This window comes from Falco biarmicus, chromosome 3, assembly GCF_023638135.1.
Source record: "Falco biarmicus isolate bFalBia1 chromosome 3, bFalBia1.pri, whole genome shotgun sequence".
Taxonomy (NCBI): Eukaryota; Metazoa; Chordata; class Aves; order Falconiformes; family Falconidae; genus Falco; species Falco biarmicus.
In genome coordinates, this window is record NC_079290.1 from 115050827 (window position 1) to 115067859 (window position 17033).

Consider the following 17033-nt stretch of genomic DNA (forward strand, 5'->3'; position numbering starts at 1 on the left):
CCCCCCACTTCCCCTTCCCCTTCCCCTTGCTCCCGTTTCACAACCCGCCCTTTGCCACCCGTGCCCGGGGCGCGCAGGACCGGCCCGAGGGAGGCGGGGGGCGGGCGGGGCCACCCTTGACTCACGGCCGGGCCCGGCGGAAGCGGCGCCCGGTGCCCGGGGCGGAGCGGGGCGGAGCGGAGCCCGGTGCGGGGCAGCCCGGGAAGGAGCCGGTGAGCGGGGCGGGCCCGACCCTCCCGGTGCGAGCCGGCCCGGTAGGGGGCTTTCCCGGGGGACACGGGGCTGCCCGGAGCGGGGTCTGCCGGGGGGGCACGGGGTTGCCCGGTGCGGGGTGTCCCCGGAGGGAACGGGGCAGCCCGGCGCCGGTTCTCCCGGTAAGCAGCAGGGCTGCCGGTGCGGGGTGTCCCCGGGGGGGAACGGGGCTGCCCGGTGCGGGGTCTGCCGGGGAGGGCACGGGGCTGCCCGGTGCGGGGTATCCCTGGGGGGGACCGGGGAGGTCCAGTGGGGAGTATCCCGGTAAGCAGCAGGGCTGCTGGTGCGTGGTCTCCCGGGGGGGACCGGGGCTGCCCGGTGTGGGGTCTCCCGGGGGGGGGCACGGGGCTGCTTGGTGCAGATTGCCCGGTACCGGCTACAGGCTCTCCCGGGGGGGGGCATTAGGGCAGCCCAGTGGAAGGTTAGGGGCTTTCCCGGTAAGGACAAGGACAGCTCGGTGTAGGGTGCGGGGCTGTCCCCGTGCTCAGCGTGAGCCCCCACCATGGACCAGCCCGCTCCAGCCACGGAGGTACCAGGGCCCCCGCCGGTCACCGGGAGCTGCTGGCAGGACCCGCTGGCGGTGGCGGGCACAGCGGGCCGCCCGGTGTGCAGGCCCCGGGGCCGAGCGAGCGGGCGGCGGGCGCTGAGCATCGTCTGCGTGCTGGGCCGGGAGCCAGCCGCGTGCCCCGCGCTGCGCAGCCTGCGTGACGCCTGCTGTCACCTGCGGGCACGCCTGCACACCCTGCCCTTCGGCACCCTGGCGCTGGGCGACACCGGCACCCTCGACCGCTTCTACAACGCAGGTGAGGATGCGACCCGCTCGGCCGGTGATGTGCCTGGCTTGGCCCCACCGTGGGGTTTCTGTCATCCTGTTTTTCCTGCCGCTCTGCCTGGTTATCCCAGTTGGCCGGGAATATCTGGGCCGAGGCTTTCCCCAGCCCTGTGCAGCTCCCGGTGGAGCTCTTCCAGCTGCGCACTTGGGTGGTTCGCTGTTTGCTTTTCTGCATTCCTCCTGTTTGCTTTCCAGGGTGGCTGGATGTTTGCCGGGATGTCTCCCTCCCTAGCGTTAAACGCGCGGGTGTGATTTTTGGAGACCGTGCTTTTCCTTTGCTCAGGGTTCAACCCCGTGCCGGTGGGCCAGCGGGTGCCCCTCACCGTGGCCTTGGGTGCTGTGATGGCAGGGCCATCCCGTCGCTTAGGGGATGCGGACCCCCAAGGCCAGGGTGGTTGGTTCCTCTGCCCCGTTAATTAGGGGTCTGGCACCAGTGCCCTGAGCATCCCTACCGTCCTGCCTGCAGATGTGGCCGTGGTGGAGCTGAGTGACTCCATCTGCCAACCCTCCCTCTTCTACCACCTGGGCGTCCGTGAGAGCTTCAATATGTCCCACAACATTCTGCTGTGCTGCCAGGCCGACCTGCCCCTCCTCCAGGCCCTGCGGGTCAGTGGGGACAGGGACAGAGACACCCCCCCCAGCCCCCTGGGTGCTGCTCTCTGGGGTGGGAATATCCCTGAGTGCCTGGAGCATCCGCACCGGCAGGAGGGGGATCTCCATCCACCCCACCCCCCCCGAGCCTGGCTGAGTTCCCATGGTCTCATCCTGCTCTGGCAGAGATTTCCCTGTGCCTGGATGGGATGAGGAGGGGGTGGCTGAGGCCTCCAGTGAGTCCCAGAGTTGGGTCAGGGTGCTTCCCTGGCCCCAACCAGCTGGGAATCTGGGAACAGGCTCTTTTCCCTGGGGAAAGCTGGTTCCTTGGAAGCAAAACCCTCTGCACGGAAGGGGCCAGTGGGAGGGATTCTTGCTGCTTGGGGGGAAAAAATGGAGCTGGGAGCACATCCAAATTGTCCCCAGGCATCACCCTGACTCAGGGAGCCCCAGGCACCCGTTCAGAGACTCCTTCCCTGTGCTGGGTTTGGAGGAGAAGCCGGCTGCGTTTGCAGCCCTGCCTGGAGTGCGGGGGGGTCCGCACGCAATGCTTGTGGTGTGGGGGCAACTGGCTGCCCTCATGGCTTGGCCCTGGCATGCCTTGTTAGCCCTGGATGCTTTCCATGTAACTCCTGAAATCAGCTGATTTCCTTTGCCGGGGAATCTCATTAAATCCCTCCTCCTCCTCCTCTCTCTCCCCAGGAGGACATCTGCCAGAAGAACTCGGTGTGTCTCTTCCCCGCGCTTGCTGCCGCAGTGCTGGGGGGTTCTGAGCGCCTCTCTCCCCCTAAGCTGCCTCCCCCCGGCCTCGGAGGGTGGACATTGCAGACAGGGAGCGAGACTTCTCCCCAAGTCTGAGTTGGGGGGGGCCTCATTAGCTCAGAGCGAACGCCAGGAACAGCAACGTGAGGGGGTAACGGGTTTTGAAAGAACCAGGATTGTTCACTCTGGAGTATAATGATGGCAGTCAGGCAAAGCTGGTTTGTCTTTCCTTGCTAACGAGCTATGGCAGGTGGTTGTGTTAGCGTGGCCTGTGTGGTCCAGGCAGCATGGGCAGGCCTGAGGGGAGGGGGCTGGGCTGGGGCACAAGGAGAGGGACTCTCAGCTCGGCTGGCGCAGCCGCTCACCCCTTCTCCCCTCCCTCAGGACCTCTGTGGCAGCTACACCTTCATCCCCTACGCAGTCACCCCCCAGGACAAGGTCGTCTGCTGTGACGACAGGGCCATGAAGTGCCCGACAGAGCTTTTCCAGCCCAGCTTCGAGGCGGAGGATGCCTTCACCCCGCTGGCAGCCCGGCTCGTCCAGCTGCTGGAGGGGATCCCCACCAACTCCTGGTACTGCTGCCCACTCCCCTGGCTGCGGGCAAACCCCCATGCCCACCTGGGCTGGCAGGGCTTGGCAGAGAATTGCCACCACCCCAAAAACTCCACGTCTCTGCCCCCCGTGCCCAGTGGGTATTTTCGGGAGACAATCCGGCGGGATATCCGGAGGGCACGGGAGATGTACCGGGGGGAACAGCTGAGCCGGGAGCTGGCCCGCATCCAGCAGCGCCTGGACAGCGTGGAGCTGCTCAGCCTGGACATCGTGGTGAACCTCCTCCTCTCCTACCGCGACGTGCAGGTGAGGGCTGGGGGGTCCCGGGGACCTTATCATCACCCTGGGGAGTGCTCCACAGCCTGCCCTTGCTCGGAGGAGCTTGCAACCCCCAGGGTTTGGCCAGTCTGGGGAGAGCATCACCCCCTGGAGCTGGGCACAGGCAGCCTGGAGGCCACCGGCTCAGCCCCGCCACTGTTACCGCAGGATTACGATGCCATAGTCTCGCTGGTGGAGACTCTCCAGGCGCTGCCAACCTGCACCGTGGCCGAGCAGCACAACGTCCGCTTCCACTACGCCTTCGCCCTCAGCCAGTGAGCAGTGGGGGGGGGCGACACACACATGCACCCCGACATCCCAGTGGCACGGAGCTGGGGGGTCAGGGACTGAGGTGCTGGCGGTGCCGTTTGCCGAGCACCGGGGGTGTGTGTGCAGGCGTAACGGTGCCGGGGACCGGGAGAAGGCTCTGTCGGTGCTGCTGCCCGTGGTGGAGCGTGGGGAGGGGGCTGCGCCTGACCTCCTCTGCTTGTGCGGCCGCATCTACAAGGACATGTTCATCAGCTCCAGCTTCACTGACACCAAGATGAGGGACCAGGCTTTGTACTGGTGAGACTGGGGACAAGGCTGGGGGCAGGGCTGGGGGCTGCCTGCCTGCCTGTGCATGCCCCCGTGTGGGGGGTTTGCAGGGGCTCGGGGGGGGGGGTTTCTGAGCAGCGCAGCCCCATGTTCAGCCCCCTCCAGCAGCAACGCAGAGGCAGGTGATGCTAATTCCTGCTGGGCTTTTATTTTTTTTTTTACTTCTTTGTGGTTTTCTTCTGGTTTTGGAGTGCACCCCCATCATAGGGGGCAGCTCAAGGACCCCAAGGCAGCCACGTTTGGGCTGGTGGAGGGGCGGGGTGGGCGGTGGTCGTGCCCTCCACCCAGCATCTCTGCCTAGGTACAGCAAAGCCTTCGAGGTGGAGCCGAGCCTCCACGCAGGCATCAACGCTGCCGTCCTCCTCGTTGCTGCCGGCCACCAGTTTGAAACCTCCGTGCAGCTGCAGCAGATCGGTGGGTGCCCACCCATGGGTCAGGGACAAGGACCCACCGAGGGATGGGGACCAGGAACTGGGGTCCATTGACACGGAGGCGCTCGGGGGGCAGCTGTGCCTGGGTGCAGGGTTGCCAGTAGAGAGGTGATGGGCTCCTGCTCCCGTGTCCAGGGGTGAAGCTGAGCTGCTTGCAAGGTCGCAAGGGCAGCCCGGAGGAGCTGTGCTACTACTGGGACGTGGGCTTTTGCCTTGGAGCCGGCATCTTGGCCAACGACCTCAGCAAAGTCATCCAAGCTTCTGAGAAGCTCTACAAGCTCAACGCACCGGGCTGGTATGGCATGGCACGTGCCCACCTGGGCAAGGCTGGGTCTGCGATCCCCATTGTCTGTGCCCCAGGAGGGGGTTTAGGGGGTGCTGGGGACATCTCTCTCCTCTTTCACCCCCGCATGTCCCTGCAGGTACCTGGTCTCGGTCATGGAGACCTTCCTGCTCTACAAACACTTCCAGAGGAGCCCACAGGTCCCCTCTGCCCGGCAGGAGCTGGCTGATTTCTGGCTGGGCTTCCTCCTCAAGGCATGCCAGCCCTTCGTTGCCACGCCACACTGCCCGGTGAGGGGCCCCACGGAGCTGACCCCTCCTGCCCAGACCCCCGGCCATCCCTGGGGACCACTTGGTCATCTGGGCTCACCAGGGGTTTGGGGAGGCACCAAGCAGCCCACCGGTGCCAACCCAGGTGGGAGGATGGGGATGCAGGGATGCGGGCTGGGGACCTGGTGAGTGGGCTCACCCCAAAGCCCCCCTCTGCCACAGGTCCTGGTCCTGGAGCTCAGCAAGGTCCTGCAGCCAGCCCGGCTGGCACTGCAAGGTGGCACAGAGGAGCCTGCCCTGATGCTCACCCTTGTCTGCCCCACAGAGGAGGTAGGGATGGGGATGCGGGGGATGGGGGTCCCCAGTGCCCCCCTCCTCACCTGCCCCTTCTCCTGCAGAAAGCAGCATCAAGCTGGACCTTTGCGGCCACGGCCATCCGGGGCGTCAGGTAAGTGTGTGCCAGGTGCCCTTGCTGGCAGGACCCGGGATGCCCCCATGTGCCCACAGCCCCTCTGCCCACCCCATCAGCCCCAGTGCTGACGGGGTAGGGGGTCCTTTCCCTCCAGCATCTGCAAGTGCGACGAACGGGGCTGCTTCCTCTACGTGATGCACGCAGAGGAGGATTTCCAGCTCTACTTCCCCTCCCAGCAGCACTGCCAGTGGTGAGCAGGGTGATGGGGGGCATGGGGATGCCCACATTGCTGACGGGGGCATGGGGGACCCCCAGCCACTGCCCTGGTGAGCAGGGAGGGGTGGGAGCATGCTATTTCTTCCTTACCTTAAATTTTGGGGAAAGGGGTGTCCTAGGGACCCGACTTCTGCAGCTGGGTCCCACAGAGCAGGGTGGCACAGGCCCCCCTTGTGCCACTGGTGGGGGACAGACTGGGAGGGGGAGCAGGAGCCCCTCTGTTCTGGGGGCTCGAGGGGTCTCCAGCACCCTGCTGGGGCTCAGGGCTGTTGTCCTCCCACCGGCAGGTTCTGCGACCAGATCCAGTCCCTCCTGGCCGAGCAGGCGGCGGGCAGCGAGGAGGTGCCCAGCCCCACACAGCCCATCCTGGAGGTAGGATGGGGGCACAGGGTGACATGGGGTGACATGGAGCGCTGGGTGGCAACAGGTTGCCGCCTCGCCTCTCTGCCCACAGTACAGCTATGAGTACTCGGAGGCGGGCGAGCGGGTGGTCCTGGGCAGGGGGACATATGGGGTCGTCTACGCCGGGCGCTGCCTCAGCAACCAAGTGCGCATTGCTATCAAGGAGATCCCAGAGCGGGACAGCCGGTAGGTGCCATGCCAGGGGGTCCCAGAGGGTCCCGGGGGACCGTGGGCAGCCCCTCACCCTGGTGTCCTGGCACGCAGGTTCTCACAGCCCTTGCACGAGGAGATCGCCTTGCACAAGCACCTGCGGCACAGGAACATCGTGCAGTACCTGGGCTCCATCAGCCAGGGTGGCTTCATCAAGATCTTCATGGAGGAGGTGCCAGGAGGTGGGCAGCGCTGGGATGGGATTTGGGGGTCGAAGGGGGACACGTGGCCAGATGCGTGGCCTAAACAGGGATGCTGCACCCCTCTGTGCCCCCTCTCCAGGGAGTCTGTCATCCCTGCTGCGCTCCAAGTGGGGACCCCTGAAGGACAACGAACCCACCATCGTCTTCTACACCCGCCAGATCCTCGACGGGCTCAGCTACCTCCACGATAACCACATCGTGCACCGGGACATCAAGGTGAAGGGGGTGGGAAACCACCCATGCTGGGGGCATGAAGCCTGACCCCTTCATCTCAAGGAGCACTGTGGAGCCCAGAGCCCCTGGGGTGATTCCCTGCTCAAGCTCCAGGAGCTTTTTGTAGCTTGGTTTTATTTTGGGGTGCCCTTCTCGCACCAGGGAGACAATGTCCTCATCAACACGTACAGCGGGGTGCTGAAGATCTCTGACTTCGGTACCTCCAAGCGGCTGGCGGGCATCAGCCCCAGCGCCGAGACCTTCACGGGTATGGGCAGCCCGGGACTGGGGGTGGTGGGATGCCAAAGACCAGGTGATGATGGGGTCTGCATCCTGGTACCCAGCATGGGAAGGAGAACGCACCCCAGGGGGAGTTTGGGTGATGCATACGGGCTCCTCTCACCCTTCCTCATCCTCTCCCCAGGCACTCTGCAGTACATGGCCCCAGAAATCATCGACCAGGGGCCACGGGGCTATGGGAAGCCAGCAGATATCTGGTCCTTGGGCTGCACCATCATCGAGATGGCCACGGGCAAGCCCCCCTTCTACGAGCTGGGCAGCCCCCAGGCTGCGATGTTCAAGGTATCCATGGGGTTAGGCAGGGGATGGGGGGGTTCCCCAGCCCTGAAATCACCCTGCTTTGGGGTGGCCGGTCCCTTGGCAGCCCCCACGAGTGCCTCCCCTCTAGGTGGGCATGTTCAAGATGCACCCGGAGGTGCCCAAGTCCATGTCGGACGAAGCCAGAGCATTCATCCTGCGCTGCTTCCAGCCCGACCCGGCCGAGCGGGCAACAGCCGCCGCGCTGCTGCAGGAGCCCTTCCTCGCCGATGCCAGGAGGGCTCGGAGCCGGCCCGTGCCCCCGGCGGGGGGTGAGTTGGGGGAGGGGCAGGAGGGGGGGTCCTGGTATGAGCTGCTGAATAACCATCTCCATCATCTCCCTGGCAGGTGACCCCCCCCACCTTGGGCAGCAGGGTGGAGATGTGGAGGGCAGCGATGGGACCAGGGGATGTTCCTCAGCCAGGCAGGATGCCCCGGTGAGGGGCACAGCGGGCAGCCCCCTCCTCCCGTGCCACCCCGGTGAGGCAGCCTCCAGCCGCAGCAACTTGGGGTAGGGCATCCCAGGCACGGGGGCGATGGAGGGACCCTGGGTGGGGGGTGGCTTTCTGCCTCCCGTGGCACCCACTCCCCCTGCCATGTCCCAGTGCTGCACCCTGCAATGCCCCCTCCTTGTGCCAGGGCATCGCCTCCCTCCCCATTACAACTTGGGGGGCTTGCAGGAGGTCCCCCATGCCCTCTGCCAAGCACAATGGCTGTGCCCACCCCAAGGCCACTATCCTAAATGCCCGAGGCTGAGGGGGGGCAGTGCCAGCCCTGCCTGCCTTCCCCTAGTACTGCCCAGGGCTCAGCCAGCTCCGACCACAGCCTGCGCTCGTCCTCCCTCGAGGAGAGCGGGGACCGGTTCCTCCTGCGGAAGGACAGCAAGCGCCGGGCCACGCTACACCGTGTCCTCGCCGCCGAGGCACCAGGCATCATCGCGGCCTTGGAGGAGAGCCAGGTGGGTGCTGGGTGCGCGGGGTGGGGGCTCTGCACAGCAGCTGGACGGAGGGTGGGCATGGTGGCAGCCCCTGAGCATCATCTCCCTCGCCCACCCAGAGCACGGCAGGGGCGAGGTTGGGCTCGGAGCATCTCGCCCAGCTGCTGAGCTGCCTGCGGAGCTACATCCAGCGCCCCAGCCAGGACCAGCTGCGCCAGGACCTCCTGGCACTGCAGACCCGGCTGCGGGCAGAGGGGCTGAGCCTCCCCCACCTCCAGGCTCCCCTCTTCGGCTTCCAGGCAGCGGTGAGTGCCTGGGCTGGCATGGTAGGGTGCCAAGCGGGTGCTGCCCTGGTGCAGGCGATCCCCCAGTGTGGGTGATACCCTGGCATGGGTGACATCCTGGTGCAGGTGATGCCCTGGCACGGCTCTGCCCCTTCCAGGTGAGACGGATCCTGCGCCGGCATCACATCAAACCCCACTGGATGTTTGCACTGGATGATGCCATGAGCCAGGCGGTGCAGGCAGCTTTCACCATGCTGGTGAGAGGTGGGTGGCACTGGGGGACAGCTGGGACATGGGTCTGGGTCCCACCACCATGGCTGGCTGGCTGAGTGGAGGAAGAGGGTGGCTGGCGCAGGGTGGGCTGGGGGACTTGCGGGGTACTGGGAAGGGGATGTTGAGGGGGGACCAGCACTGGGGAAACCTTGGCCAGGCCCAGCTCCCCATTTTATCCCTGATGCTCTGGGGTCCAGGGCACCTCTCTGTGCCCACCACCACCTCTGCCCCCACAGACCTGGGACTGAAGGCCAGCTGTGTGGCGGGGGACAGCACCAAGGACACGAGTGACAAGGATGACTCTGTGCTGCCGAGGCTGTTCATCCCCAGGAGCCAACCCCAGCAGGACAGCCCCAGTTCGGGGCTCAGCACTGGCCCCACCACCCAGCCAGACCCCCTGCCCTCCCTGCAGGCACCCTCGGTGCTGGTGGCACAGCTCTGCCGTCTCCGCATGGAGACAAGCAGGTAGGGCTTTGCCAGCCCTTGTACCTCCATCTCCCCGGGTGCCAGTCCGTGCCCCCGCGGGTGCCCGTCCATGCCCTGCTCTCCCCCAGGCTGCTCCAGGAGCTGGCCAAGAAGGAGCAGGAGTGGCAGCGGTTGATGCAGCAGGCTCTTCACCCCAGGGATGAGGACACCGGGGTCCCCAGCCAGCCCCAGCGCAGGGGTGAGCACGAGGAGGTTGCCCTGGGGTGCTTCACCCCTGGGCAGGGTCACTCGCCCCCGAGCCCCTCAGCCCAGGGACAAGCCGATCCCCTTCTCCTTGAGTGGCTGCAGCAGCATGGCACGGACCCGGTCACCACGGCCACGGTGAGGCCCGCGGCCAGTTGGCACGTGGAGCTACATGGGGGCTGGGGTCGGGTCCTGCTGGCATGAGCAGGGCAGCCCCCCCGGCATTGCCCCCCCAACACCCCCCACCACCTCCCGCAGCTCCTCTCCCACGGCTTCACCCTGCGCGACCTCCTGGGCTGTGCCACCCCTGATGACCTCTTCTACGTGGGCATCAGGTACCCCCAGACCGCATTGTCCCTACCGGCCTGGTTGGGGGGGGCGGGTAGTGGGGGCAGTGCTGGGAGACGGGGGACACACACGGCTTAGTCCCCTCCCTCCAACAGCCCCTGCGTCCCCGCAGGCGCGGGCTGGCGTACCGCCTCTGGGCAGCCATCCTAGAGCATCGCCAGACCCTCACCCAGCGGGAAGGGGAGTGAGCCCCCACCCCAGGGCTGGGACCCGGCCCAGGGGCCCCAGGCACCCAGGGGCTGGCAGGACAGCGATGGAGGGGACAGCCCCACACCAGGAGCAGCAGCTCCAGCCCCACACCAGAGGGAGAACTCGGGGTACGGTGCCCACAGCAATAAACAGCTGCCAAATGTGCCCTCCGGTGCCACTTCATTGCTGCTGAAAGAGTAGGGGGCGTGCAGACCCCAGCCCCTCACAGTGATGCTCCAGGCTCAGCTCTGTTCCCCCGAGGGTCCCACAGTCTCGCTGGCCCCGGGGGGTCCCTTGGGGGGCTGGGGGCTATGCCCGGGGGACCAAATTGGTCCTCAGGGGCAGCAACGCTTCCACCCACTGGCCGGGCTGCTGGAGCAGGCGCCCCCACACTCCCCGCTCCTCTGCCGTCGAGTCCATCCAGCCCACTGGCAGCCCGTAGCTGCTCCCTGCGGAGAGACCACCATCGTCACCCCCCCCCCCAGCCACCCTGCTGCTGCCACCACCCCCCTGCAAGCTGCGGGGGGGGCACCCTGGGGTGCCCGGGGCTGCCCCCACCCCTTCACCTGTGCCCAGGCTGAGCCGGATGCCACCCAGCTGGCGCTTGGAAAAGGCTTCGTGGTGCCAGAGGGTGAACTCGGCGCACGCCTCGGCCAGGTCCTTGGCCTGGAAGCCGTCGTACACCATGGTGTGGTTAAAGAGGGGGTTGAGGCTCCGCTTCACCACCCGCGTCTTCTGCCGGCTTGCCTTGCTGTCATCCGGCAGCACATAGCTGGGGGTGACAGCAGGGTGAGGGGACACACACACCCCCAGCCCTTCTGGGTGCCCCCCAGGGTGCCAACCCCCCCCTTACCACTGCACGAAAGCATCCACGGTGCCGCTCTGCAGAGGGATGAGGCTCTGAGCATCCTTCACCCAGATGTGCAGCTCACCCGTGGGTGGCAGCCCCCCACCTGTGGGTGGGAGGGGGTCAGGGGCACCCTGCCACGCTGGACCCCCCCCACCTGAGTGCCCGTGGGCACCTCTCACCTTCCGAGCCGGCAGGGATGAACTTCAATGCCAAATTGAGATTGCCCCGGCTGACGAGGCCGTCTGAGGAGATGGGCATCTGGGGAGGATGGGGGGGTTATAGGGGGCTATGGATGGGGGGGAGGTGGGCAGGTGGGGGCTGTGAGCTCACCCGGGGCTGGAGGCTGAACCACTCGGGGCGTGTGTTGGCCCAGTCCCAGGCGCCCAGTGCGATCTCCACCTCACCCAGGAAGAGGTTCCTGCCCAGGCTGTCGTGGTGCCACACGGAGAGGTTCAGGGTCCGGCCCTGCAGGTCCCTCTTCTCCAGCTTGTACTGGTGGGGAGGGGACACAGGCAGGGTGAGGTTATCTGCCCCCACCCATCCATCCCGCCTTGAACCAAGGGGAGCCCCCAAACCCACCCCAAAGCAGAGTTAGAAACCTTGAGGGTCTCATTGAAGATAGGATCCAAGCTCCTCTTGCGCACCGTCGTCTTGCGCTTGCTGCGGTTGGACTTATCCGGCAGCAGGTACGTCTTGATGTACCTGGAGCCAAAGGATGAGGTGGGTGCAATGGGTACCACCGTGGGCATCACCCGGGCATCGCCGCTCGTGGCCGGGGCACTCACGGGTCCGACCGCTGCTTCTTGGCCTCGGCCAGCTCGCGGCACCCGCAGCACGTGGACCTGCAGCTCCTTCTTGGCCGGGTCGTAGCAGAGGGAGAACTGGACGCAGCCCCGCACGGCCACGCTGCCCAGCTCGCCCTCGCTGTACAGGCTCATCAGGCTGCCGCTCAGCTGCAGGGTGGTGGGACAGGGTCAGGGGGGCTGGAAAGGTGCCCCCCCCCCCCCCCCCCCCCCCCAACAGCCCCCAGCCCCGTACCGTGGAGGAGCTGAGGCTGGACACAGAGGAGCTGGTGGTGCTCAGCAGGCTGCTTGGGGGCACGTGGCCATTCTGCAGGGGCACATGGCCTGGGGATACCGGATCTGTCTGGGGGGTCCCTGGGCCCTGGAGATGCAAAGCAAAGAGGGGTCAGCAACACCCGCCCCAGACCCCATCCCCGGTGTGGGCTCCTGAGGGCTCCCAGCAAGTGCCTGGTGCTGGCTTGGCACGCCTCAGACGGCCCCCCCAGCCCCCTACAACACATACCCCCCCCCCCCATACTCCATACCGGCCTATATAGCCCCCTCCAGCTCCAGCTCCCCCAATCCCATACAGCTCTACATAGCCCCCTCCAGCCCACCCCAACACCATACAGCCTCCTCCAGCCCCCCCAGTCCCATACAGCCCCCCCAGTCCCATACAGCCTTAAATAGCCCCATACAGCCCCCCCAGTCCCACCATCCCACCTGCCCAGCACTGGGGCTGATGTGCGCAGAGTCAGGCTCTTCCTCATCTTCCTCCGTGCTGGATGTGCCGAAGGGGTTCCCACCTACCGTGTCGCCTGCAATGGTGTGGTGTGGGTGGGGGGTTCTGATGCAGTAGGGACGGGGTGGGGGGGTCCCCTCTTTTTTTGACAAGAGGAGTGAGCAGACAAGTGAGGGATGGGGGACTATGATGGGGTGCTGGGAGGAGGGGGCTAGTAATCGGTGCTGGGCGGCTCCCGATGACAGCACTGACCCCCCCATCATGGTTACCTGGCTGGGCCGGGGTGTCCTGCTCCCTTGCCGGGACATCACCCTGCTGCAGGGGCTGTGACACCAGGGTCCCCTCCAGAGCTGGGGCCGTGGGGCTGCCCTGCGAGGTGGCACATAGGGGAACGGGTGAAAAGGGGCACCCTGGGCACCCTCACCTGCTCCCCTCAGTCCAGCCCCCTGGGTCCCTGGGGACAGGGTGGGGGACAGTCATCCCATGGGACATCGGTCCCCACACCACAAGGTTCAGGATCATGCTTTGTAAGACCAGGCACAAGGCTGGCCCCAACAGCAGCACCCTCCTGGGGAGCTACCGTAGCTCTGGGGCCGTGGCAGTCAGGGTGACCCAGGCTGCAGGGCGCTCCCCCACTGGCTGAGCCCATCACCCGGGCATCGGGTACCGGCTGCAGGCTCTGCCCTGCCGGCTCAACCCCAACACCAGGCACCGACCTGGGGCTCTGCAGCCGCCTGCGCCTCCTCGGTAGGGGGACTGCGAGAAGAGACAATAATTAGTTTCTCTCGACAAGGAATTAGGCTAACGAGCACTTTCTGCCCCCCACCCCTGCAGCTATTTACGGAGCTGGGGGCCCGCAGGGCTGCAGAACCCCCTGGCTGGTGGTTGGGCAGACACCGGGACGGTGCAGCTCTGGCGGTGTCACCCCCTGCACCGTGGGCTCTGCTCTGACTCCCCCACCTGACTCCTGCTGGGCGCCCCAGGACCATGCCACCCCCAGTGGGGTACTGGTAAGAGATGCCACCTGTGGGATGGGATGGAAGCCCCCCACTCACCTCTCCTTCAGCTCTGCCACACCGTCCTCATCCTCATCCTCCCTTTCCGTCAGCGGCTCGCTGATGGCCTCCAGCTCGCCCAGGCTGGGGCCACACTCCAGGTCCCCCACTCCTGGGGACATCGGGGACCTCAGCAGGCTGAGCCCTGGCCCCTGGTGTCCCCCGCCCCGTGTCCCTGTCCCTCACCTACCCCGGGGCCGCCTCCTGCGGCGGATGGAGGCGCGGACAAGGTCGGAGCCCAGGTGGTGCCGGTGGCGCTGGGCACGGGCATCGCAGAACCAGTCCCCGGTGAGGGTCCTCAGCCGCACCGGGTCCGACACCGACTTGCGGAGCTTGCTGGTGGTGGGAGGGCGGCGTTGGCTCCCCCACCCCAGTGCTGCCACCGACCCCTTTGCCACTGCTCCATCACCCTTCCCAAGTGGATGATGGAGCCACCACGACTGGTCCTGGGGACACCAGCCACCATCTCCCACAGGGCTTGGGACCCCCAAGGCTGGTGTCACCCACCATGGGGCTTCACCCTGGCTGGGCTCAATGGGTGCCCCATTCCCAGGGGAAAGGAGATCTCCCAGCCTGGCTGCTCTGTCCCCAAGGGTCATGGACCCCAAGCTGGCTGCTTTTGGGGGGTTCATGCTGTCCCCAAGAGGGGACACCCCCACCTCACCTGATGCGCCCCTCCTCGCGGCGGCGGAGCTGCCAGTCACGGCGCAGCACCTCGGCGATGGCACACCTCTCCTCCTCCGTCAGGAAGCTCAGGTCCAGCAGTGCCTCAGCCCCCAGCTCCAGTGCCATGGCGGGCCCAGGTGGGTGGCAAGAAGTGGGGGGCTGTGGCCGGGGTGGCTTAGGGTGCCGGGCATGCACCAGCGATGCCAGCATCTGGAGAGGGACCTTGGGGTCGCTTTGGGGTGGAAATCATCCTGACCCTCTGCAAAGAGACGGAGTGGAAGCTCAGCATGCACCCATACACACCTATTGCACCCCAAAACACCCCCAGGACCCCCAACGGGGACAAATCGAGGGGTGGGATGATGCCAAGGGCACCAAGGGAAGGGGCACAGGCAAGCCCGCGGGCAGGCTGGGGGAAGCACTGTCGCTCCTCCCGCTGCCGGCCCCATGCCAGGGCCAGCCCTGCCCGCTGCCGGGATCCTGCCCGCAGCCCGTGTTTACAAAGGGTGTTTGCTCAGGGCCAGCTCAGCCCCTGCCCGCTTTCCCCACGGCCTGCACGGCTGCCACGGCACCAAGGCAGGTGGCAAAAGGGGGCTCGGCTGCCCCCCTGACGGGCTAAGACCAAACCAGGCTGAGACCATCCTCAGCTCATCACAGCTCCCAGGGTGGGGGGTGCAGCGGGGGTTCTTGCCCCACTGCCCGGCGTTGCCTCACTGCTGCCCTTCCTGGCCCTGGCACGGAGGAAGCTCTGTCCGGCCTGAGATGCCAAGGGCAGGAAATTGCAGCAGCGGTGGGGCAGGATCGGTGCTGCCTCCCCCAGCCCCCCACCGACCCCGGTGCCCCCCCCCCGGGATGTGAGCACCGGCACTGCCGCATCCTGGCACAGCTGTGGGGCTCCCACCTCCACCGTGGGGCTCGGACACCAGTGGTCCTGTCCCCAGTCCCGAATGTGACCCTGTCCCTGCCCCCGGGTGCCCCTGTCCCCAGCCCTGGGGGGTGTCTGGTCTCAGGCATCCCCCAGAGCTGAGGATCCCAGCACAGGATCTGAGCACACCAGGGACGTTGGGTGGGCTGGATGCCAACCCCACCACAGACCCCGCTGTGAGCAAGCACTGGGGACCCCCCACATCACACACCAGGGACCCCCCACACTACCTGGAACACCCCCAGCACCCCACTCCCCATGCTTAACATGGGGAGCCTGTGACACCCACCAGCACCCAGCCAGGCTGCACCAGGGCTGGCTGGGGGTCTTGGGGGGCACTTACCAGCTGTCACCGGAGCTGGGACGATGCTGCCACTGCCTCCTCGCCGCAGCCTGCTCGTATCCTGTTTACTGGTGGCACACGGGGGTGTCCCCCCACCCCGGAACAGAGCCAGCACCCACAAAGGTCACCCAGGTCTGGCCCGGGTGCTGCCGTGGTCCCCCAGCCCCCGCGGGGACCCCCACAGGTGGGCACAGCAGGGCAGTAAACAAGCACCCACGCCGCTGTGCAGAGGGGTGCTGGGCACCCGGCCCCCCCACCCTGTATGGGAGACCAGTCAAACCAGTTAAACCTCCCCAGTAAGCCGCAGCTAGGGAGGGTGCACGTCCCCCGTTTTTGTTTGCAAGCAGCCCACCGCGACGGAGGGGGGTGATGCATGGTTTGAAACACATCCCCCTCCTCCCCCCTGCCCCCCAAATGCACCCAGGCTCGCCCCCCACCCCCAGGCCCCTGGGGACCGGCAGACCCCAGCTGCTTCCACCGCAGCCCAGGGTTGCGCCCCCCCCAGTGCCCCCCAGCTCCCTCCCAGCACCAGGGGCCATCACCGTGGCTTCAGACCCCATCCTGCCCCACTGTCCCAGCCAGGCCTCTGGCACAGCATGGGGACAATAGGAGCCACCACAGAAATTTGTGTCCCTGAGCCCCCATCCCGCCCCTCCTCAGTGGGGAGCAGAGTGGGAGGGGGGCTGCAGCCCCCCCAAAGCAGGGCGAGAAGCCAGACCCCCACCCCGCTCACCCCGGAGTGCTGGTGCCCCCCCACCGTCGGGCAAGCAGTGGGGTCAGCCCCTCAGCCCCACGGCCACCCTTACCTGCCCAGGACTGCACGTGGGGGTCACAGTGGCTCGTGTCCCAGCACCCCACGGGGACCCTGGGGAAGGTGGGTGGCCCCCAGTCCCCACCCTCGGCAGGGTGCTGGTGGCCTGGAGCTGAGTCAACCGCAGCCGAGCAAGCACCTCCTCGCCCCGGCAGCACGAAAGCAGGGACTGGAGCCAGCAGCACCTGCCGGACGGGACTGAACTGGGCTGAACTGGGCTGAACTGGGAGGCGTCAAGCAGTCTGAGAAGGGGTGGTGCAGAGGGGAAGCACCCCAAGGTAGGGGGACCCCCTCCAAGGCTGGTGGAGTCTCAGAGCACGGGAATGGGGTGGGAGACCCCCAGCCTCACCCAGGGGTTCCTTGGGGGGCACGTGGGGCAGGATGTGGCCGCGGGGTGCCTTATGCGGAGCAGCTCTGGGGGAGCTCCTGGGCTGCACTGGGGGGAACTGGTCTTTGCTGGGCGTGGGGGCAGCAGTAAAACCCTGCAGCCCCCACCTCCTACCCCCATCCAAAAGTCCCGTGTGGGGCAGCACAGGGTCCTGGGGCTTTGCAGCACCCCCATCCCACAGGGTGTCACCAGCCCCATGGCTCCCATCCCGGGGGACAGCCCCAGCCCCCCCAGCCTCACCGCACGGCCACCCCCAGCCCCACATTCCCTAGCCCTTGGCCACCCCCAGCCCCGCAGCTCCCATCCTGTCCAGCACAATCCCATCTTATTCCAAAGGGCCGGGGCTCCCAACCACCCAGGACAAACCTGGGTGCTCAGCACCGTGCCGGATCAGGCCAGCAACGCCTGGCAGTGGTAAAACCCAGCACCCAGGGCAGGAGCATCCTTCCCCGGCACAGCAGGGGCTTGTGCCTCAGTTTCCCTCGATCACAAGGGGAAGGTGGCTGGCTGGGGGGGGGGGGGGGGGGGGGGGCTGTCAGGCTCCCCACCAGGCTCCTGCCATCACCCCGCC

General features: G+C 66.7%; 2 protein-coding genes across 4 annotated transcripts; one reads left to right on the forward strand and one right to left on the reverse strand.

Moving 5' to 3' along the window:
* The first annotated feature begins 575 nt into the window (after window positions 1–575).
* On the forward strand, window positions 576–10065 carry MAP3K6 (mitogen-activated protein kinase kinase kinase 6). 3 transcript variants are annotated; one of them, XM_056333751.1, is made up of 28 exons: window positions 578–1055; window positions 1551–1690; window positions 2378–2401; window positions 2822–3009; window positions 3127–3295; window positions 3476–3582; window positions 3704–3874; window positions 4206–4318; window positions 4471–4630; window positions 4758–4908; window positions 5110–5217; window positions 5286–5335; window positions 5454–5549; window positions 5863–5947; window positions 6030–6163; window positions 6242–6369; window positions 6470–6606; window positions 6766–6871; window positions 7028–7185; window positions 7292–7472; window positions 7549–7711; window positions 7993–8158; window positions 8257–8442; window positions 8580–8685; window positions 8931–9159; window positions 9249–9501; window positions 9622–9698; window positions 9807–10065. In XM_056333751.1, exons 1-28 carry the CDS (start codon window positions 755–757, stop codon window positions 9859–9861), a joined length of 3942 nt encoding a protein of 1313 aa, XP_056189726.1. In that variant the 5' UTR covers window positions 578–754; the 3' UTR covers window positions 9862–10065. The 3 variants fall into 3 exon arrangements, with proteins under 3 accessions (XP_056189727.1, XP_056189726.1, XP_056189725.1); XM_056333750.1 differs by having other exon boundaries at window positions 579–1055; window positions 9824–10065; XM_056333752.1 differs by lacking the exons at window positions 8931–9159; window positions 9249–9501; window positions 9622–9698; window positions 9807–10065 and having other exon boundaries at window positions 576–1055; window positions 8548–8683.
* On the reverse strand, window positions 10064–16633 carry SYTL1 (synaptotagmin like 1). Its single transcript, XM_056333755.1, is given in 17 exon segments — window positions 10064–10349; window positions 10467–10672; window positions 10754–10853; window positions 10930–11008; window positions 11081–11242; window positions 11350–11452; window positions 11536–11576; window positions 11578–11703; window positions 11789–11914; window positions 12256–12350; window positions 12544–12643; window positions 12991–13030; window positions 13330–13441; window positions 13520–13665; window positions 13994–14254; window positions 15264–15313; window positions 16070–16633. Coding segments are annotated over 15 exon segments (1788 nt in total). The 5' UTR covers window positions 14206–14254; window positions 15264–15313; window positions 16070–16633; the 3' UTR covers window positions 10064–10209.
* Between the last annotated feature and the right edge of the window lie 400 nt (window positions 16634–17033).

Excerpts from the sequence above, each read along its gene's own strand:
- MAP3K6 (XM_056333750.1), top strand. The coding sequence starts at position 755 with ATGGACCAGCCCGCTCCAGCCACGGAGGTACCAGGGCCCCCGCCGGTC. Across the intron at positions 4,631-4,757 it reads AAGCTCAACGCACCGGGCTG|GTACCTGGTCTCGGTCATGG; the intron begins GTATGGCATGGC and ends ATGTCCCTGCAG. Across the intron at positions 4,909-5,109 it reads TTGCCACGCCACACTGCCCG|GTCCTGGTCCTGGAGCTCAG; the intron begins GTGAGGGGCCCC and ends CCTCTGCCACAG.